This window comes from Homalodisca vitripennis, chromosome 3 (genome assembly GCF_021130785.1).
Source record: "Homalodisca vitripennis isolate AUS2020 chromosome 3, UT_GWSS_2.1, whole genome shotgun sequence".
Classification (NCBI taxonomy): domain Eukaryota; kingdom Metazoa; phylum Arthropoda; class Insecta; order Hemiptera; family Cicadellidae; genus Homalodisca; species Homalodisca vitripennis.
This window is the reverse complement of record NC_060209.1, coordinates 61,133,333-61,156,828: the sequence shown is the minus strand read 5'-3', so window position 1 is coordinate 61,156,828 and position 23,496 is coordinate 61,133,333. Positions and strand designations below refer to the sequence as shown.

The window sequence follows — 23,496 nt, the reverse complement described above, 5'->3', positions numbered from 1 at the left end:
TCCCCTTCTTAAAAAGTTAAAAACAAATTAATTTAAAAAAATAAATGTTGGTATTGAAAGAAGCAGGCATATAATAATGATAACAATCTAACGCTATTAACTTACATCCTGGGCACCCTGCGATGTAACTGTAGCTGTGGCTGGAATTGATTTCGCTGCTGATGTCGATGGCTGGGAAAGACGATCTTCCGGTGATGACCCCCTCGCATTGCCTCCCTGGAACAAAGGTTTTCATTTCAGGACATATTGTTCTAGTTTGAAAATTCTTAATGTCGAGGTGTAAACTTCCATGTGTACAATCTAAACAAAAATAGTTGTGCCAAGCAATGGATGTAAATCCCTTCTTGATTTGCTTCAATAATATAGTAGTCATATTTATGCTCATGGCCAGACAAGGAGATTTGTATTAAAGCACACCTTTGTGACAGCCACAGGCTTAATTGGAGCAGAACAACCAAAACGTCTAATCAATAACAAATTGGCCATTCCCAATACTAAAAGGTTAATTTTGTAACATTTTAAGTTTGCAATTCTCCACCGAGGAACAAAGGCTTTTAGGGTTTGGTGATACCGAGTATCGTACCGTGTTTGAAAGTGGTGATGCAACTATTAATACATATACAATATAACAGTTGTTTTAATTAAATGCATGCTATTATTATTTATGATATAAACCTGAAACGTATTACAATATTGCAGGCTAGGCACTGATGATTTGTTGACACGAAAGTGCCGTGTCCAAGGGCGAGAAACTAATTCCTCACCTACTAGGGATGGTACTGGCAAATTCACACTTCAGTAGACCTCGATTATCCGACCCATGTGGCGGACGACAGGCTGGATAATATGATAACCAATAAACAACATCCAAGACGAAGTGGGTGTTGTTTATTAGTATTATATTACTGTTCGTGGTAAATAACTCATAGGGACATAGGTTTAGTAAAACAAACAATGCAGTTGAGTATCACGGTCAATATTTATTGTACTAGAATAAATCCTGTCATATCCGGTCCTGCGATATCCGGCACAAGTCCCAAACACGCCAGCTTGATCACTTTCTCCCACACGTCGTCTGACTGTGTAGTGGTTGGGGAGGGGAGAGGAGTGATGAGGGGAGCGCTCGGTATTCCTTTATGTCAACCTCACTCACGCTATTTTTAGATACAATGACTTTGGCAACATTGACTTTTCAGTAACTTAGCACCATAAATGTACATTACTGCAGAATAAACTCTTTTCTAAAATAAATTTGTATATTTAAGTTATAACCTTTTTGGATTGTTTTGTTTTACAAACATAACCAAACATATCGAGAACATTAGATTTGTTTTAGTTTCAAATAGAATATAATTGTTTCATACAACAAAAATATTACGGAAAACTACCAGCGCAATATATAAAACTTATATAATTACGTAGTTAACACAAAAGTAAAGTAGTGCATTCACTATAAAAACTTATGACCTTCAAATATGAAATTGGAATTGTTATTACAATTCCAATTTCATATCCGGTCTACCGGATATGACAAGATTTGCTGTATTATAATTTGTTAAACTTTCTTCGTAAACCGATAACTTTCGCCACTTACTTTCAAATGCTGGACACCAAAACGCTTTTTCCAGCAACGAAGCCAATCCCCCACCTTTTCGGTAGTGCCTTTACTCATTATTTTCCGCTGTCTGATTTCACTTGTCGATGATTGAGCCTTACACCACTCTTCAATTACTAACCGATTTTTTTTCCAATCTCCCACCGTGCTCTTTCCCACTCCTAGTTCTTTTGCAATAGTGATCCAAGATTCTCCTGCATCCATTCGTTGTATAGCACGAAACTTTTCCTCCATAGATACGACAATTTTTTTTCTTCTTTCACTCATGTTGATATCATTAATTGTACTCTACACTAAAAAAACGTACTCTACATGAAAAATACCGTCACATAAGCATCAAGTTATAACCTTTACAGAGAACACTCGTTCAGTACTGGAGTGTGGAGGCAGCCGTGGGCGGGACTGGCGGCGAACATACTGCCAACCTAACAGATGTAAATTCCCACTTCGACAGCCGCAAGGCCGGTTGCCTCAACCACTGCATCATTACGTCTTCCCATTTGCAATGTCCTGGAGTAAGAGCCTAATTAACACTAATCATGTTCACTAAGTCATCTTTTACACTAATACAGTCATTATTAACTTAATTAAGAACTAGGCTATCAGCACCATCAATCTTTATTTATTATAAAAGAAAAAAAAATGACTATCTTCCGTGTACGTCAAGTAGTACGGTGAAACTGATGCATTGAGATTATTTTAACTATTTCACTATTGAATTACATAAAAAAGACTAGAAAAACTGAGTACTGTAGTATTACATCTAAATTATCCGAGTTCAGCCGAACCTGCCCGAGCACACCCGAAGGCAATCGACTGTCCTCTTCGACGGGTTGTTAACACGAAACGTCTCTTCCCGTTCAAATTCTGATGGAATACTTTGTAATAAATCAAGTGGGGAAGGCCACCATCAGAATTCAGATGGAACACGACATGACGTTGTCGCCATGACACATTTATCGCAATAAGCCTGAACAAATCGCGCTAATTTATTCCATCCTAATTTATGTAATGTTACAATCGTGCCGAGACCAAAGTGGTTAATACGAAGGTCTGAATACCAGGGAATCTGAGAATTCAATCTCAATTCCAACAATATAAATGATTAATCATATATTTAATATTCATTGTCTATAACATGAATACATTCTCCAAACATTGCCATTGTGTGTATATTTAGTCATAAGAGTGGTATTGACAAAGTAAGCTCAGTTTTGAAATAAAAGTAAACCAGTGACGATACAAAACCTTTATTACATAGGCTACAATTTAAGTATACCTTTTACGAGCGCAAAATACCCATGGAACACAAAACTTGTGGTTTTCTCTTCTGCCAAATCTCGTGTAAAAGACTCCGAGAAATGTCGAGAAAGTAATCTGTAAGTTCACGAACTTTGTCATTCACTTTGTTCAGTAGGTCATCACTGACGAGAGAAGACCTACCACTTCCTACTTCATCATAAATATTTTTTCTTCCATTTACAAAAAAATCGCACCCGTTGCCGGACTGCACCTTGGGCCATAAACCGCGCACAGTGTACGGTGGATCTCGCTGCTGAGTGACTTTTCGCCCAAAGAAACCTTATGACACCACGCACTTCACAACATGGCGACACTACCCCCACTACCTCCCGTGCTATGCGAACGCGATAGTACGTTTTTTTATCCCTGGACTAGTAAAATATGTAAACAGAAAAGGAACGTTTGTGCAGAAGATCACTCGTACCTGCAATAGTGACTGCAATCACTTTAGTATCACGTGGATGACAAACTTCATGCAGCACCAGCAGCTTCAGTTGATATCCAATTCCACCACAGTTGCTACAAGCTTCCTTTAGAAAAGCCATGTCGTCGAGTTTCTTACACAGTCCGGATTCGATATCATATATTTCTTTGTTGCTGACCCTTAATAATCATTATTATTCTTATGCTATAGGGGTGGAGGAAAAATTTTATTAACGTAACAAATAAAATCTTTTCCTTACCTAGGTATATATTGGATTTTATATTTTTCAACATACAAAAATCAAGATATTCTAAAGTAACATTAAACATTATAAGGATTAATAGGAAAAAGGTCATAATGGAACAAATAATTAAGACTTAATTTGGTAAATTTATTTTAACTCTTAAAAATGCTAAAGTTATACAGATATTTTTTTACCGTTCTAGTATGAAAATAAAAATAAAATTACTGCAAAAGTATTATTCACGAATTAACCTGATGAAGTTGTATACACAATCACAAGTCTATAGCTAAAAAAATCACTCTCGAGATTTTCTGCAAACAAGTTATATATAGGAAAGAAAGTTTTATCCAGTTTATAAATGCAGTTTTTGTAACGACAGGTAAACACTGTAGTCCATGTGGGTACTGGTGATACTGTATTCATATGTTTAAATACTTATACATTTACAATACATGATTTTTAGCTGGTTAAAACAGAAAATATGCCTTAAACAAGACCATATATAGAAGTACAACACTATTACTACTACCGTACAATACATATATAGAATTTATATACAAATATATCATAATTAAAAAATAATTAGACAGAGTAAGTTATTTATTTGTCACTCCTCTATTTTGATGTTTACATGTATGGGTGGTGTAGTAGCTGTTGACCTATAAAATCAAAATAGATGTCTAATACCATCATGTTAACCACTTAGGACCTATTTTTTCAGAGTATACTACCTTATGTTTACTATGATTTCTATTGTTTACACTTTGCACAAGCATATGAAAAGGGAAAACTTCAAAATGCTGTTGTACTATCTTAATAAGTCTTTCAGATGTATTAAACATTTTCTTTAACACTGAAACTAACTGCTTAATTGACTTAATAGTTGCTTCTCGTCTTTTGAGCTGATGTTGAAGAATTTTAACTTTGCAACGAAGAAACTTTTTAGTTGAAGAAGCAAGACTCTAAAAAAATTTAAAATTTTCGAAAACAAAGTTTGAGTATTTGTATTTTTTTTTTAAATACTTTTGAGTTATAAAACTGCCATAATAGGTAAGTTGGAAAATCAAATACAGTAGGTACGGCATTAGGTTTACAACCAGAGTATTCACATATTCAAATACATCAAAATGAATTCGAATACTTTTCAAATGAATACAATTTCTCTGGAAGAATTGAATTCAAACCTGGAGTATTCGTTTAAATTCTGAAAAATAGTATTCAAATAAAATATCCAGGAGCTGTATTCGAATTCATATGACGTTTAAAATGAATACATATATGGAGACTTTGAAAAGAATAATTTAGGGGAGATTCATAATTTGAAAAAATAATTACAAATTTTAATACTTGAAAAAATGTACAGTTGTATAATTATTATTAAATTTAAAAATACATATTATTTAAGAGTTACAGTTGAAAGCAATAAAGACAAATATGAATGTTTATTTCATATTGTTGTGTAAAAAACAAAATATTATTGAGGTTATCTGGCTTCAGTCTATTTCTACGGTAATTAGTGACGACAAGACCTGCTGTGGAAAATAGTCATTCAGACGGAACTGACGTAGCAGGTAAACAAAAATATTTCTTCTGAAGTTCGTATATCATGGGTATGACTTTTTTATACGAGGCACCAAAAGCCAAAGGCACAAAAAGCAAAATTATTCAAATACATATTCGAATACAGGGGTGAATTCATGACAAACAAGTGAAATAACCCAGGAACAATAGATTGCGGGAAAGAAGTAAGACAGGTACATATGAGGGGTGAATTCGAATTCACTGTATTCGATTCTCTTAAGTATTCGATTCTCCCATCACTAACTGCAAGACAGAATGATGTGCAGCGCGCTTTTTTGCCTACAGGTTGGGGGGGGGGGGGGTCAGTGGCTGGGGGACCGTTTTTTTTTTCAGTCAGGGATCCAGTTCTATTATACATCGATGAAATATCCCTACGCCGCTCTCCCAGTCTCTCCCCCACTGCACGGCGCTCTTTTGCTCTTATCCCTTGAACTGGCCACTGTAGTGGTGGGACTATCGACTACTCTCCACAACCGATTAGTGATTAACCGACCACATTAAAACACCGACTAGACTAGTCGTGAAAACTATTCGACTAGTATTTCTTCCTTGACATCAACATATTTTACTGTTGTCAATGATAATAATTACAGTCATCAGTCGTAAATGCTCTTACAGTTCGACACTATTTAATACTACCTTTAGATGACAGATCGAAAACCCATCTCTCACATTGAGAAATGTAATTTCAGATGTTTATTACTTGCAAACAAGGACTTATATTTGCCAGCAACGTCCCTTCTAAAAATTTTTTTTCTGTTGCCGGGCTAGTATCAAATGACAGAAGGAACAGACTTGTCCCAAAAGTTGTTAATGAAATATTGTTTTTACACTCTGTATGAAATGAAAATAATATACTCCAACCAATGATGTAGCCCACTGTAAAGTCATTACAACGGAATTTTGTAATTTAAAACTGACAAATACAAGTAACATGTTACAAAACTTCAACATTTTCTTTAAAATATATAATTTATATCTTTGATTATAAGGGTTATATTGGTAGGTGGAAAAACTAACGACTTCATTTATATTGAATTACACTAGTCGATTAGTATACGGTCTTAATAACAATAAAGACCGATTTTTTTGGAAAAGTCGCCGCTCTCCAACGTCCAGAACCAGGCGGCCAGGGGGTCGCGAGTTCAGTCATTTATACAGTTTTCTGTTTCTCCGTCGTGTGATGTGTTGTATTATGAGTCGCCTTGCAACTGCTACTATCGAACTTGTAAAGTTTAGTTTATTTATTTGCTTTGCTACTTAAATGATTGATATTAATAAAGGCAGTATAACAAATACTTGTGCATATACTAAATTATCTACTGCTAGGATCGAGAAAAGATCTCACTTTTGACGATTCTGTCGGAGACGAGTATGGAATTGGAACTGCGGTTTGCACTAGCCTACCACTGGGGAGGGCATCTTCTTTTCGGAAGTGGTGCTCACATACTTTCTTATTTTTTTTAAGCTGTGTTGGAGAATATTTTAATAAATCTGGATTTCCTGGAAAAAACGACAGCGAATGAGATTGTGGTAACTGCTACTAAATAACATAAGGCTGTTCATAACACAAGAAATTGTGTACGAAAACGCTATGCAATACCTGATTTTTTCATATTTTTCCTAGTTGCCTATTACAGACAAGTAGAAGTTTATTAATAAATCAAATTGTCCACCTTTGTAGGTACTTTTATTTACTTCAAATAAAATTACGCTTAATTTACCTCTCGTTTTTGGAATGCAAGTCTTTAAAAACTGCGTAAAACTTCATTTGTGTAAATTGTTATGTTCACTAATTACGCCCAAACTCAATCTAATGTTGGAAGCTGCTATAAAAAACCTCATTGGCTTTGTGTGATACTACATTTTGTAATTGTATAAACCTTTTCAAAAGCACAAGGTATTTTTCTTTTATTAACTGGCGATTTGAATACACTGCAATATAATTAGACGAGATTTGTATACTCGTGCAGTATGTTACAAATTTTAGATTTCAACCTAACTTTTCTAAAAGAAATGTATGTTCTTCAAGCAAATAAACTATTTGATTTAAACTATGCTGTCAATTATCAAAATACAGTGTTTTTCACACTCTCGATAAGTTTGAACGTTTCTGGGCAGCTATGGAAATATATTTAGCGCATCATTTAAGGCTCTTTCAAATACAGTGGAACCTCGATAAGTCGGATTAATCGGGTCCGCGGCCGATCCGGGTTAACGAAAATCCGGGTTAGCCGGAGAATTAGGTAAAAATTAATAAAATACCGTATACTTACAGATTGACTTTCTCCTGTGATAGATAGTTGGCGAATACCATGCCGTTTTTTCCACCTATCCAACCATCCTTGACTCGCAGTAAAATTTGGTTCACAATCAGGCAACTGTCTATTCAGCTCGATTGCCTTTTCTTGAATGATTGGCCCAGACACTGGCAAACCACGTTCCCTTTCCGCACAAAACCAAACATACAAAGCGTCGTCAAGAGTCTCGTTTTTAGCTTTCTTAGCTTTGCACCGATTGCCCAAACTGTCTTTTGTTATCATCTTGAAACAAAATTCTTCGATTTTTGTCCTATTTTTTTTCCAATCCGATACTGTAGATGTACCGACACCATAAGCTGCTGCAATTGTTTTTAAAGATTCGCCTTTATCAATCCTACCTAATGCCTCTAGTCTCTTTTCCATTGTCACTACAACATTTTTACGTTTTGTTGCCATCGCGTAGATAAAAACAAACGCGCAACACAAATGAAGCACACTATCTAAGGCACGATTGCAGAACAGAAGCAAACAATACAGTACACTACACACACAACACGGGCACAAGCGAGCGGAGCGAAGTAGGAACGGTACTGAGAGGCCAGGCGTGGCGGTAGCGTGGGAGAGGATTTGGGGAAATACGCGTCTGTTATTGTTTCCGAGAATCCGGGACAATGACCGCCACTCGGCCGCCGTGTGCCATGAGTCACACACTCACTGTCGTACAGTCCCATCAAATACTGATGCAACATCGATTCACGGATACCATACCACTCAAAAAGTTTTTATTATTGAAATGTTTGTCTGATTTTTATTTTTTAATTGAAAATCGGTCCGGGTTAGCCGGACTTCCGGGTTAACGGGGGCCGACTTATCGGGGTTGTACATTTAAAATTCCTTATGTTTGTGATGGTGAATTACGTGATAATTATTTTATTCACTCACTGGTTCCTTCATACTAAAATAAAAACAAGCACAATTGAAAATCTAAAATTATATTTGGACCAAAAGAAAATAATTCCTATTGATTAAGATTTTTTTCAATGTTACATAAAATGTACGCTCAATATAAGGCTCTTGGAATCTAACTTAAAATATACGTAGTTTTATTTTAATTTAGTAATTAAATAGCGTGATTTTATGTCACTGTACGCTGTAACATAGGAAAGTCATACCAATTACTTGTTTCAGTTGTTGAATATCTTGAACACGTAATGTCACGCGACCACAGAATAACATAGACAGGGCATTTCATGCACCCATACATTGTGAGACTTGAAGCCGGCTCTTATACCAGCCATCTTGGTTCGGTATAAGAGCCCGAACAGCTCAAAAGTTACACTGAAATCTTAGTGCGCGTATTTCAGTTACACTGTTGTTTAAAATACTTACTTAACACATCGATCGCTTTGATTTTTCACTCAAATGAAAGAGAATGTTTAGGATGATGACAGTATAACGCTTATTAATTATAAATAAAGTGTAAAAACAATTACATAATGTTTTCAATTAAATGTACGATTGTGACATGAAAAAGTTGTTCTGTGATGTTTCTTTTTATTTTTTAGGGCAGAGACGAAGTAGTCTATAAGCGAGAGAGTTTGAACTAAGGAGTTGAATTAATATTTTATTTTTTTAATTAGCTCTAAGACTTTGAATTTACAGTAGGTTGAAGATACGGTTCTGTAAACACTTCTGTAAGTCCCGCTGCTCTAATCGTTTTTGCTATCTCCCGAGTCGCGAGAGTTCTCAAAAGGTTTACATTGCTTTCTTACGTTTTTTATAAAATACTTTCGTAATATTAAAATGCAGTAAAGAGTTTTATTTCCATGAGAAATGAAAATAAACAAGGTGAAATAATACGAATTTTATTTTCAACGATACAGATTCATTTTGAGACTATACACATAACCTGGTACTAACCAATATAAGTTTAGATATAGCACACCAAAAAACTTGTAATCAACATGCAATGAATACCACTTGATAAAATAAGGTTAAAGGTATTGTTGAAATACATTGTTGGCTAAAAAATAGTTTCGTGAAAAAAAAAACAATAGGCGTCCTAATTTCACCGTATTACATCTTTAAATCTTAAATGCCCTAAAAAGTTGACCACTTTTGTCTTACTTTTTTACCATGCCATGTGCACTTCGTTGGAACATAGTATTGTGCAGTGGAGCAGCCTTACAGTAAAATACTTTCTGGAAATAGCCTTTATCAGCAGAATCAAATTATTTTGTTCTGGTTTCTGATTGAAAGTATGCTCATCAGAGAACATATTGACGCCAAAACATTTTCTGAGCACACTTAGCATACTGGAAAATATATTCACAACGCGAACAGAGTTTAATTACACCTTCAGGTGGTTGGAACAGTCCATCTGTAGCATAGATTTAATCTTCTTCTTTTCCGACACAAGACGAGATCTTACTGTATTCAACTTAATTTCCATTTTCTTGGTTGGTGACTCATTACATAATTGTGTATAAACTAGGATAATTGAGTTGCCTTTTCAACATATGCCATTGTTTTATCTCAGAAATACCTGAAAATATTTGAGGCACTGCCCCTTGGCGAATACGCACACATGATAAGGACGTACGATCAATATCTTCTTCTCGGAAATGTGCAGAACAAAGTTTGCTGAACTTCGTTGGCTCCCAGTCCTTCCTTTTTACAGCGATAATCCACTTTTGGCGCAATGTTTCATCAGAAGGGAACCTGCAAAAATATAGCCTAAATAATACTTTATAATACTAGTCACTTAATGTAAGAAAAATAAGTAATTAAAATACAATATAATAAAAGTAAGTATTAATCAATGTGTATTCGTTAAGATAAGCCAATATTCAATTCTTACCTGTGATAGGTTACACCACTGGATTTGCCTTTGTTGAAACACCCGAAAGCAACACAGTTATCCGGCATTTTCAAACTTTCATGTTAAAAGCTCTGAACAGTCAAAAAGAAAGATAGTGTAGACTGATGGGGCAGATCAGGGTGGCGGTGGCACAGTGTAAACAGTATTGCCAACAGTAAGTCCTCAAATTACCCCGCGGTTGGCAACACTGGGTGTGAGGAAACGGGCGCAGCGCGAGGTACTGGCATGACTCACACTCTGATGCCGCCGCCATCTTTGTTCGGTCTACTGTCTGCGGCCGGCTTCGCTCACTGCCGTACTTGCCCCGTCTATGTTATTCTGCGATCGCTGGTTATCATATTAGAAAGGTCCACTACCTTATTTGAAAGCCTTCTTACAAGTTTCATTAGTTCCTATCTTTGATCTAGGACTACAGTAAACTCTTATTCGCTTTTACGAGATTCATTTCAGTTGGAGAGTGTATTGTTCGTACACTCCGCTGATTCAAGATTTCCTTCAAGAATATTTCTAATTATAACTTAGCACCATGTTAAAAGGAGAGCCTCAGATGCGCACAAAGTAGCTAAGTGGTGTTTACGCGTTGCCAAGCAATACGATATTACAAACCTAAACCACTATAATAGTGTTAGATGTACATTTGGTAAAGTAAAATCTTTGTAGAACTTTAAATTATATTTTTTTTAATTAAAAGAACACAGGAAGTCCGAATAATAGATCCCAGACCTAATAGTTGCATTAAATTGCATTATATTTAATTATATAAGAACTTAACTGCATGCATAGAACATTAATTTCCACATAGCTTTAAGTAAAATCGTATGGTTTTAACAACAATGTACTATGGTCCTATGAATAATATTCTTAAACTGTAACAATCATTACACAAATAACCAAATCGACAAAACATAACTTTAATGTGATAAATTCTAAAGCCATGATAGATTTAACTATCTGTTAAAATAATGTATTTTTCTTTCTCGTTCTAATAATGTATTTGAGTTGTGCAACCTTTTGGATTAATTTCAGGATTGTTTCAATAAACCTCTTTTTGTAAATTTGGAATTGCTTTTCCCAATTCTGCTTTAGTGTTCTTGAAGGACCTGGTACAGAAGTTGGAACATGTCATGACTCACCTTCGCGCTTCTGTGGAGGAGGTCTTCCTTTACTCCCGATATGTAAGAGAAAATAGTCGGGACAGCACCTTCTCGTATCCTGACACAACAGAGAGATGTAAGGTCGAAGTCAGCCTCCTTAAAATGTGCAGAGCATACCCTACTCCACTTGCTTGGTGCCCAGTCCTTCCGCTTGAGAGCGTTCATCCACTTCCTCTTCAAATCTTCATTCTTTGGGAAACTGGTTCAAAACAAACACGTTATCGACACGAATTTCATTTATATCTCAAATTTAAAATTGTCTATAGTAATCACAAAAACATTTTGCTGAAATAGTTTTTCCGTGGAATTTCGAGTAACTTATCAGGTGCTTCACAGAAAATTAAAATTAAATACGTAATAGGCCTACTTTTCTGAAACTTGTGTCATTTACTACAATCTGTATTATGTCTTATTTTGTGACAAATTTTACAGAAATAATTTAATGTTATAGAGTACAATTAGTTTACTATACATATCAACACAAATTTAATCGAAAATACATAATTAAATGTCTTAAGCATGTAAAATTAACATCATTTTACATTTTCCCTTGCCTACGACAATGAAAACGACAAATTGCTTTATTTGTATCATACTGTACAAAAGGCCGAATTTAGGGCCATAAGACCATGTCTTACAATTATTAACCCTAATGCAATAATACTTCTTACGTCAAGTAAAACTATTACATATAAAAAAATATATAATAAATGAACTTTTACGGGATTAATCCAAATAAAAGGAAAAACAACAGTTTCAGTTATACTGTAATTATAATATCTCTGTGTTAGAACAAGATTACATCAATTAGGGAAAAATGAGGAAAAACATTTTTATAGACTGCCCATAAGGAACTATCAGGGAGGAGGGAAGTCCTATTGATGTATTTAATTAGAATTTAATATATTGTTTTCGAACACTGAGAAGTTAAGAATTGTATTATCAATTAAAAAGGAATTGCCAGGATAAAACTAGTTTTAATAGTGCATAAAAACAAACGGTTAATAAGATATTAAGAAGAAAACTATGAGTTTGAACTTTTATTACAGAGTATTAACGTTTATCACTCTCTTTCAATTTGTTTTTATGGAATCTTTTACTGGTTTTAGTATAACGAATATAGGCTATGCTTACTCAAGGAGAAGTAAACGGATTAAAGTCAATCTAAATTACATGTTGTCTTACCTATGATAAGTAATATTGCTTCCCTTGTTCTTATTGCTGTTGTTGCTGCAACCATAGGCTACACAAGACACCATTGTTGTGCATGTACTGCAGTAAACACATCAAACTAACTATAACACAGGCCAGAATAACACAGACGTTCGTTGAACATAGTCAGTATTGCGCTGCGGTGCGCGTACCAGTAGGACTGATGGGATGCGGCGCCATCTTTGTTTGACGCGGGCTCCGAACCGTAGAGCAAGTGGCCACTCCATTATTCTCTCCTCCATACTTCACACCAGGGGCGTAACTAGGCTTTTCTTCAGGGAAAAGGGGGGAATCAGATTAAAGAGCAAAACGCACCCGAATAAATCTAAATACATGTTAGTCTAATTCAAAGTAAAACATTTAAATTATGTATTTTAAAAAAGTTGGATTGCGTTTAAAATTGTATACTTGTTACACTGTTTTAATGTTTTAGGACTTTTGAGGCAAGAACGTAGCCAAAAAAAATGGGGGGGATGTCAAGACAACTGATATTTTCCCAAAGTAGACAGAAAGTAAGTATAATTCTGTTCCTTAAAAAGTTCCTGACCCGTAGCTGTGTTGAAAACGATCTCTCAGCAATACATGTCAGTAATACTGAATTAGTTAAATAATAATAATCGGTTACTAAAATATTAATTGTTACAATTAAAACTTTGGGGGTGTCCGGGCCGCTCGGACCCCCTCGCTGGCCACGTCCCTGTCTTGAGGTGGTTATATTCCCATTCCCCTTAGTTGCGCTAATGCTTCACAAAACTTTACGTGAAAACCTGCAATAATTTTAAAAGTTCACCTAAACTAGTATCTTGATCAATTAAAAAACACAATTTTGTACTTTTCCTATGAACATTAGAGCATGGCACAAATATGTTTCATAAAAATTCAACTTTTCACTACACAAGCTTTTTTGTGTTAAACAGGATATACATAAAGATGTCGTGATCGATCTTAGTATTTTCTATTTTAATATTTGAGTTTTGACTCAACCCACTAATTTTGGCTTTTGAGAAAAAATATTTATTTAATTTTGTGTCGTCATGAGTAATAACATTTCTTATACTATCATAACACTGTTTTTAGCGCAATAAATTACAAAATAGGCCTACCTGTTTTTGCTCATTATTTTTGTTAAATGTTAAAAAAACACTTAATTCTGATGGTGTTTCTCAAATTCTGAACAAAAAATTTGAAGTTATGACATTAAAGATATATTTATGTTCGGTTTAATTCCTGGACCACACTATACCACAAACCACAACGCTGACTTTTCGGGGGGTTAATTTAGTTTGGCATGGACATAAAACCTGAAAAAGTTCGATTAGCTGGTCATTTTAATGATTAGTCTAGTGTTATAACGATATAAAACACACACACACACACACACACACACACACACACACACACACACACACACACACACACACACACATAAACAAAATTTGTAATGTTTATTTAGTTACAGCAACTTGCTTAATTAAACTATTTTGTGTATGTTACATTATACCTGTATATATTGTTACAACTATCCTTAACGTTACATATGAGAAATCTGTCACGAATACACTGTTGACAATGTTATCACATTTTATAACATATATCAAATTTGTGTGTTAAATTTGTGTGTGTTGTTCGTTTTAAGACTACTTGTCCAGGCGAGAATACTGGAACCAACTTTTCATAGTGGGGTGGTAGGAAGAGGTGGGAGGTGTCCAGCGTTGTAGCCTAATATTAGGAAATGGAAAAAAATAGCTCCTTGTTCATAAAGAATTCTGAATCAAATGAAGGATTTATGATGTACAATATTAAGATCAAAAGTTTTCCTAAATATTTTTTTCATGACTACTTAATATACCGATTTAATAACGACCGTACTTTTATGAGTTTGATGTCGAATTTTAATAACACAAAAGAACGACACACACGAATTACAAAAAACTTTGGAATTGGATTAAATGTATCGAAATAACTTTTTAAAATATTTTTTTAATAATCATTATTATATTCTTGTTTATTAAATTTGTCTTAGTTATATAACATTAGAACGAAGCAAATATGTTACCAAACTGTTATTTCTTTATTTTATAAATGGTTTATGTATTAATTTTGTAAAATTGCATATTACAATTTATAAAGGTAATAATTGAAAATTAGTACACATACCATGTTTTAAGTACTCAGTTGGGCCTTTTAATCAAAAAATTTATTCATCCAACATTTACCCCTCTTTTATTCATTTTGTTCGTTACTAATATCCAAGACATTTTTCCTTAGTGGACAGAGAGTAAGACCCCATGTGTTGTACCCCGTTTTACTGCGGTAAAAATACGAGGGAGGGTCACCGGATGCTGAAAAATTGATTTGTCAAATAATCTTACCTTGTGTTGATAGAAGACGGGAATGATGTGTCAAACTGCAATTCTGGAGATTTTTCCGTTTCAGAATGACGTCATAAACATGGGGCCACATGTGGGCCCACCGCATATCCTGAGGGCCACGTACTGACGAAACGGACGCGATCTAAGTTTATTGATTGTTTGTACCGCACTGTCACTTATTTGCTGGATATAATCTAGTACAGTTCCTAATTATGTTTTTTTATGTTAAATACGATAATACAACTACGTACAACCCCACCACCTACTCAGTACTACTCCTCATTTACATCAGTCTGTCATGGAATGCTTGAAAGCATTGGCCCATGCACAGACCAGGCTTGTCAGGACACGATTCACATTGAAATGTGGTTTTTACATTGTGTTTTCCATCGTTGGTACACTGCCTACACTTCTTCCTTTTCGTTCGATTGTTGTGATCACGCTCAGCGATTTTCACCAGTTTGTGTGCCTCGTTTCTTTTCCTCTTCTGCGCCGGTGATTCGACTAGGGGTGGTGGTAGCAGTGATTTGATGACTTCCAACCGAAAGTCGTACAGGTTCATCTTCTTCTTGTTGTACATGTTGAACAAGAGGTGCGAATTCATCATGATCATCATAATCACGTGTATGAAGATCTTTTTGTACCACCGAATTGTTTTCCGTTCACAAGGATGGTACGACATCATCTGGTCCGCACGATCGACACCACTCATGTGTGCGTTGTACTCTACGATCGGAAGTGGTTTTTGCTTCGAACGACCTCTTTTGTCGGTACAATCGACTAGGTTGTTGTCGTGTTCTGTAGAGATGTATAGCACTGTTCTTTTGTCTCGCCACTTTCCGATCATTACTCCATTTGCGTAGCGAGCAATTGTTTCTCCCTTTTTTAGGGACTTACAGGACACTTCTTTAGGAATGAATTTCCGATCAGGACGCATCGTTCCTGTGCAATAGGTTTTTTGGGACAACAGTTTAGAGGCTAGGGCGTAGCTATTATAACAATTATCCATATAAACCGAGTGCCCGTGCTCCAAGTAATCCTTCAGAAGATCTAGGACCACTTTTTCAGTGTGTCCTTTACCACCAACACTGTTGTCTGACTGCCCGGAATACAACAAAAATTTTAGTATGAAACCCTGGTGTTCAGTAAGCGTGTATAATTTCACACCATACTTGTGGCGCTTACCCTCGATGTACTGTCTGGAGTGTAACCTACCCCTCCATAGCACCATAGCTTCGTCAAGTGACAATTCTTTTTGGGGGTAGTAAATAGATTTCATTTTATTGTTAAAATACTCCACGACAAACTTGACGTTTTCGGTAGGATTGTCATGATCGGGGTTTTTACCACTCGGCCTACTGAAGTGTAGACATCGCAAGATCGAGAGAAATCTGTCTCTGGACATAAATGAGCTAAAACATTTCAAATTAAATAAATAGTCTGTTTTCCAATAGTCCTGCACGCGGTTCATCTTGATAGTGCCTGTATGGATCAAAATACCCAAAAATGTTTTTAGTTCTGGTACGGTCAGATCCTTCCAGGCATTGATTCGGGATTTGGGGGTCAGGTTAGGCTGTGCATAAACATCGTTGAATGCATAAGAGTTGCTTAGCTTGCAAATGTTCTGAAGGAAAATATCATCTAGAAGGAGATTGAAAAAATCAATCGGAGAGCCAGTCCCAGGAATCGGTACCAGCAATGAATCGACCCTGACGAATTCAATGCGTCTTAACCCACCTGTATGAATGCTCCACGTCGGACATACCACTTCAATATCAGCCTCATCTTCACTGTTGTCTTCATCAGATGATGATTCTGAAGTGTTGTCAACAATCCTTTGCATAGGGTCAATAGATCCGTCACTGTCATTTTCGTCCATATTCCTAGCTCTACCACCACTCAGACCGGAACAACTAGGCTGAGAATGATCCATTTTGGTAAACAAAAACTAACTAAACACTCACAATTAAAAAACACAACCGTAAAAATACACAAAACACTTAAAAGAAGTGAAGTTAAAAGTGGGCCCATATGTGGGCCAGCCGCGCGCGAGTTACGCTCGGACGGAGGATACCGGGGATGACTGTAGGACGTCACTGAATACACGGCTGCAAATCTACTGTCTACTGCGAGTGGCGAGGCCACACTGAGGGAATGTTTGTCAGATGGCGCGCGAGCACTGATGTGGGCCCGTCGTCGTGCGCGCGCAATCTGCAGGGCCCCGATGTGGGTCCGCCGCACTGAACGAGTTAAATAGTTTTTACCACGTTTCTTTGTTGAGAACGATATTTTAGCAGAACAATATTTATCTTCTTATGGTAAATATTCCTCCATGTTGCGCCAGGTATATTTATGTTAATATTACACTTTTACAAAATTAAATTGTTACCGAACCCATTGGTATTGAAAGACTGGCATGTAGCCACATTTTCTCTATCTCCAATTCAATACATTGTGCTAGTTTATATTAATTAATGCATTGACTTTAGAATATTTTCACAAGTCAATACTAAAATAGTAAAGTCAAAGACTACACAAGACCACTAGATAAACTATGCCTGTATAAATGGCATAACAGCATTTGAAGCCATGACCGCCATCTTGTAAAAGGCAAGACTATGCTCAGAATGGTGCAAAATGTCAAATCTCTTGTTTCAAATAACTCATGTTCTAACGGACTCGGAATAAAGATAACGTTTTAATACTTTGGATACATATGTTGATAGATAGATAAGTCAATGACATTAATGATACCACCCAACAGGTAGGTAAACTATTTTTTAAATTTTGAATAGTCGTATACATTTTTGTAGTCCTATACATTTTGTTAAACGTGACATCAAAAAGTGATTCGGTTGCTCACCCAGGACTCATCTGGGACAGCTTTAGAATGGTACAGCGATGTCGGATCGAGCCTCATAGCGTCTGGAAAATCCAAGGCCGGGGCTGAAAGTAGCATAAAGGGCTCAGGGGAAGAACATTAGGGTCTTTTTCGTTTAAGGGCCAGCACAAAAGACCCTAGCTTGCCTATTCAAAACTTAGATCACGCGATGCTTGCCCGCTGTGCAGTGCTTTGCGCTGCTTCCTCTTTTAGAAAAAAATTAACCCGAGCTTGCAAAGTCCAAGCCCAGATCAACTCACAACGCTTACGCACACAAAACTCAGACAGAACTAACGCAGGTTTCATTACAGGCAAAAGATAAGCGGCGTGCGTTTATCACTGATAAGATAAGACGAGTTTATACTAGAAGTAGTACCTGGACTACTGCCCTACGAACTAATAACACCAAAAAACGATTACATGCACTGTCAGTCAGGTATAGTATGTTTGTAAGGTACTGGCCCTTAAACATACATAAAAAAAAGACCTGAACATCCATTTTTTATTTTCAGTTTACTAGCATTTATGTTGGTATAATCGGGATTCAAATGGTGATTAAGACTAAGTATTAAGAGAACAATACGATACCTCGATAGATATTTGAGAAAGAAAAAATTGCGCTCTGGGGAATAACCTGATAAGTTGAATTCACTGTGGGAATTTGATACCGTCCATATCAGCGATCACATAAGAACAATAGTGAATAGATGGAGCACTCCTATTCCTACAACATCATTGGTGTGGAAGTCAGTGGCGGCCATCTTCGGAGCGTCTAGAAACGCCAAACCCCGCCCAGAGAAGCTTAAAAATTGCAGTGCGTGCGCATAAAGATTCGCCACCTAGTCCACTTAGGATTAAGCCAAAATGTTCAAATTTGGTGTACGTATATCTCATAAAACACCGATTCCAATGGTGCAACTCAAATTACCAGTTTTGATCTCTATAAAATTTTAATGAGCAAAACACTTTAAACGTTTTATACACATTTGAAATCGTAACATGAAAAAGTCGGTCTGTGAGGATTTTTGTTGTTTTGTTTGAACAGGCAAGTTTTGTAAACGGGAAAGTTTGAGATAATGAGTGCAATTATTCTTTTCATTTAAAACTTTTTTTTGACGTGACAACGTCTTAAATTAGGTTGCGGCTCGGAGTCACTCATGAAAAAGTGTAACGCCCGGTAACGTTACGATGCCCGTCCAGTGGGTCCGCCGCACGGGATCCGCACGGGATCCCCACGGGATAAAGCAGATAACTGTGGGTCCGCCGCACGGGATAAAGCAGATAACTATGTTTATTCGTGAAAATGTGGAGTGCTTAGATTCGTCATTTACAACAACTACAACAATAAAGGTAAATAATTGTACACTGATATTTCACTATCGTAAACTATGATTGATTGATTAATTGTTAGATTGACACAAAAGTTGAGAAACTGAGTTTATAGGTTATGTCATACTATTGACAAATGTTGATAGTGTTAAGTAAATTATTAGTTTAAATCACTCTGCAATCAATCGTAATTCAGTCGATTGAGAAGAAACAGCGCGTATTGCTAGTCAAACATTTAAAATAACAAATTATAACCTCTAACCTGTCATAACAGTGCGACCAAACAAACGAACTAAACCGACCAATCACCACGCGCGGAGTTAGAATTTAACTGTGTTTAGCAAGAATTTCAAATTCCAATTTTAGTAAATTTTTTTTTAATGTTTTTAACTTTACCATTTACAATAACAAATTTTAATTAATTTCAAATTATGTACAATGTTTTAGTAAACAAAATATATTTCTATAGTTAAAATTTGTGCAATTCTTATTTTCATTCAATTCCTTGTTCCTATTGTGCAATTTAATAATATTCATATCAATAAATATTCTACCGAGAAAAAGACGTTGTCACGTAAAATCTTCGCCCGTAAAAACCGACTTTACAGGCAACCATAATTTTTTTTAAGACCAGTCGTTTTCCTGATATTATCGGCAGAATATAGGCGAAAACCCTAACCGCATCGCCCGACCTAAAACAGAACGCCTAAACACCAGGCCGCTCTCGGCTCTTAAATAACTCAACATAATTATCGTTAATTTAAAATTCCTTTAAATGTAATTAATTATTTTTAATATGTTAAACCTTTTTTAAGTCTCCTTTTACCTTGTTGCAGTACTTTAACTTTTCTTCTACATTTTAATAAAGACTGTTTGATTTTAAGAAGCTCACTTTTTAATATCTTGGTAGGCGAAACACTTACGCTTGTTGAGGGTTCGTCTAGTTTCCTTTTCAGTGGTCGACGTTCATTTATCTGGGATTCAACTGGAAAAGCTGTAAATATGGCAGGAACCGCTCCCTCTCGAATCCGGACACAAGAAAGAGAAGTCCTGTCGATATCAGCTTCCCGGAAGTGTGCTGAACAGATCCTGCTGTATTTTGTTGGCCCCCAGTCCTTCCTTTTGGTTGCAATAATCCATTGTCGTCGGAGATTTTCATCTTTTGGAAATCTAAAAAATTAAAATAAATTAATGTCGGATTTACAATAGTTAAAACGTTTGGTTAATTTACTATAGACGGTCAACGAGAGGATTAGACGTACAAAACGGTAAACAAATTAATACAATAAGCTTACCTAACCTAACAAAATATAAATGCAATACTAACCTGTGATAGGTCACACCTCCAGCTTTTCCTCTATTATGACATCCATATGCGATACAAGTTGTTGGCATTCTGATGCCGAGGTATGAAACAACATCCAAACTAACAATGACAGTCGGTGGCTGAACAACCTACTGTAAAATGTGGGCCTAACGCACCGCTCCACACTGCCAGACAGCAGCGAACACAGTCTGAGCGCTCGCCACTAGGGTGAATCATCCCAAGGTCGCCGCCATTGTTGTAGCGTCGCGCGCCAGAGTCGACTTCAACGGCCAACCCGACTGCTCCATCTATTGGTCTTATGTGATCACTGGTCTGACACCATTTCGGAACATTAGTTGTCATACTGCCAGTGAACGGTTTATTATTCGGATTTTAGTTTCCACCCCTACTTTGAACACTAGGAAAATAATTCTAAATGACGTTGCGAATCACGCTAAACATAAAAATGTAATGTTACATATTTTACGTTGATGTTTACGTTCAAACTCTGACGACAGTCTATTTACATTAGCTCAACTGATAAGTTAAACTTACCGATGAAGATGAAGTAGACGTGCCAGGTTTACATTGCAGCTCAACATTACGTAGCTCAATGGGTACCTTCTTCTTTCTGACAATGATCCTTCGTTTTTTCAACTTCTGTTGCATATGAGATGGGAAATCAAAAACTGTCGGAACTGCTTCATTTTTTAGAAGTTTTCTTACTGTGTTTGGCAAAATTAAATGGAAATCACGTTCGGTAAAATGTTTACTGCATAATACAGTGTGTTTTGTAGGCTTGAAACCTTTTCTCTTTGTCGCAGCAATCCACTTGTTTAGTAAATTGACGTCATTCAATGGAAAGCTAAAACAAAACATTTAAAAAAATAACAAAATACACGAAATTGATCCAATCAAAAAGATCCAATAATTCTAAATCAGAATATATCAGTAGGTGTTGATTTTTATTACTGGTTTATAAGTTTATACGTTTATAAGTGGTATAAAGACCAACATTGATATTTTGAATCAACTTGCAAGAATTAATTGAGTAATTAGTACTGATTTACTTAACTTTCAAATTATTGTTTATGGTTTAAAAAATTATAGCTTAATAATGTGCTCATTAACGGTCATAAGGAACTTTTATTATTTGGATAACCCAGTGAATAATTTTGCAAGTTTGAGAGTAAAAATGCAGAAAATAATGCTGGTCTATATTATTATTTTTAGAGGTTACAAATAATTCAGTTTGACATGGTTGATATAGCGAAAACTTACTTGTGAAATGAAATGTGGCTGCCTTTTCTCCATCTTGACGTGCAATTGTATGCAGCGCAACTCTTCACCATGTCACGAAATAACAAAACACTACCAACATTGAAAACTAAAAAGAAAACATTTTAAAAGCTGGTTGAGTTGCTCAGAGCAGACGTCTAGACGTACTGAACACGAAGAGTAGCCAACAATGGAAAATCCCGCGTTAAACGATGATTCGTGTCTCGACATGAAATGGCGGGATGCCGTATCGTCCCGTTGATCGCCGCACAACGCGATGAGTTCTTGCCCACTTAAGGCGCCTGCGAGGCCGTGGATATGCGACCGGAAAACACAACATGCGGCTTATATGCCGTGCGCGTTCTAGTAGTACAATCTGTTGGCGGCAACGGAAGTGGAGGGGAGCCGCCATGTTCTTCAAGGCAGCTACATTTACCGAGATAACGAGCTTGCGCCAACTGCGCTGTATTCGTGAATAGTATTCGTATATCTCAATATGAATTCGAATATTGTGGAATTAATACAATTTTTCCGGAATAATTGAATTAAAACATACAGTATTCGTTCATTCGGACTACTATTCAAATATAATACTCAAGAACTGAATTCGTATTCACATATACAAGTAGGTTATTCATTGTAGGTGATTCAACGTTCATTGATATTAAATTCGGCTATTGCGATTTATACAAATTTAATAATGTAAATAAAAGTCGTTTGACGGGTATTTGGCCTTCCGATCACATGAATTAGTTTGGTTATTTAAACGCATATGTGACAGATACGGCCAAATACAACACACAAAAAAAAGAAAAAATATTGAATCGTAAAAAGTAAGGGCTCTGTGATGTAATGGTAGCAAATTCCAATGCTTATTGAAAGTAAGTAAATATATATATTTATGTATATGCAAAGTTCAAACTTAACAAAATGTTCAATTAATAAATACATTTGTAAACAATCAAGATAAAATTAATGTTTTTATGTTATATAAAAACGAAATATTATTGAGGTTTCTGGCTTCAATCTTTATTACGCTCATTATTGATTGACAAGAACTGCAGTAGAAAAAAATCTTTCAGGCGGGACTGTAATATCAGGTAAACAAATATATTTTTTATGAAGTTCACAAATCGTAGGTATGACATATTTGTAGGAGACAAAAATTTTACGTCATTGCTCTAATATACAACAATCTACATACTACACCTTGTAGACTACTACTTGCATGCATACTACAAAACAGGCTACACATTATAATATACAAGTGACCACATATAACTATTTAAACATAACAACACATTATTCTATGACGATGGCATCTTAGATGGCGTAAGGCCTCGTGTAAGAAAATTAAAATTATTGGACAATTGTGAGTTTTTTTTTATAGAGAATAGCTATTTCAATAAGAAGAACTCCTCCTTCAATAAAAAATTTATTCGTTATGAACAGAATGACTAATAGTCTAAGTTCGGACTTCGGATGAGTCCATACCGAGTCATCAGAGCTTGGGTTTCCTTCCATTTAAGATAGTAAAACAGAACACGATATACAAGCTGACTCGACCCGAGTTGATCGAATTAAAAGTATTTAACTCGTCACATCACTTCCTTCACCTTCGACATCTCCACGGTCTACTGTGAGTGTGGAGCGTGG

At 36.0% G+C, this 23,496-nt stretch overlaps 2 protein-coding genes across 4 annotated transcripts in view; both read right to left on the bottom strand.

Annotated features, from left to right (window-relative positions):
- The window catches only part of LOC124356985, a 191,458-nt gene that overhangs the window by 25,532 nt on the left and 142,430 nt on the right, over positions 1 to 23,496 (bottom strand). For all 3 annotated transcript variants that reach the window (XM_046808337.1, XM_046808338.1, XM_046808336.1), the window contains one exon: positions 106 to 216. In XM_046808337.1, coding sequence (XP_046664293.1) covers positions 106 to 216 — 111 coding nt within the window. The remainder of the gene's footprint in view (positions 1 to 105; positions 217 to 23,496) is intronic.
- On the bottom strand, positions 6,533 to 15,019 carry LOC124356987 (THAP domain-containing protein 6-like). The gene is made up of 3 exons (XM_046808340.1): positions 12,648 to 15,019; positions 11,442 to 11,661; positions 6,533 to 6,669 (listed from the first exon to the last, which is right to left on the bottom strand). Exons 1-3 carry the CDS (start codon positions 12,719 to 12,721, stop codon positions 6,652 to 6,654), a joined length of 312 nt encoding a protein of 103 aa, XP_046664296.1. The 5' UTR covers positions 12,722 to 15,019; the 3' UTR covers positions 6,533 to 6,651.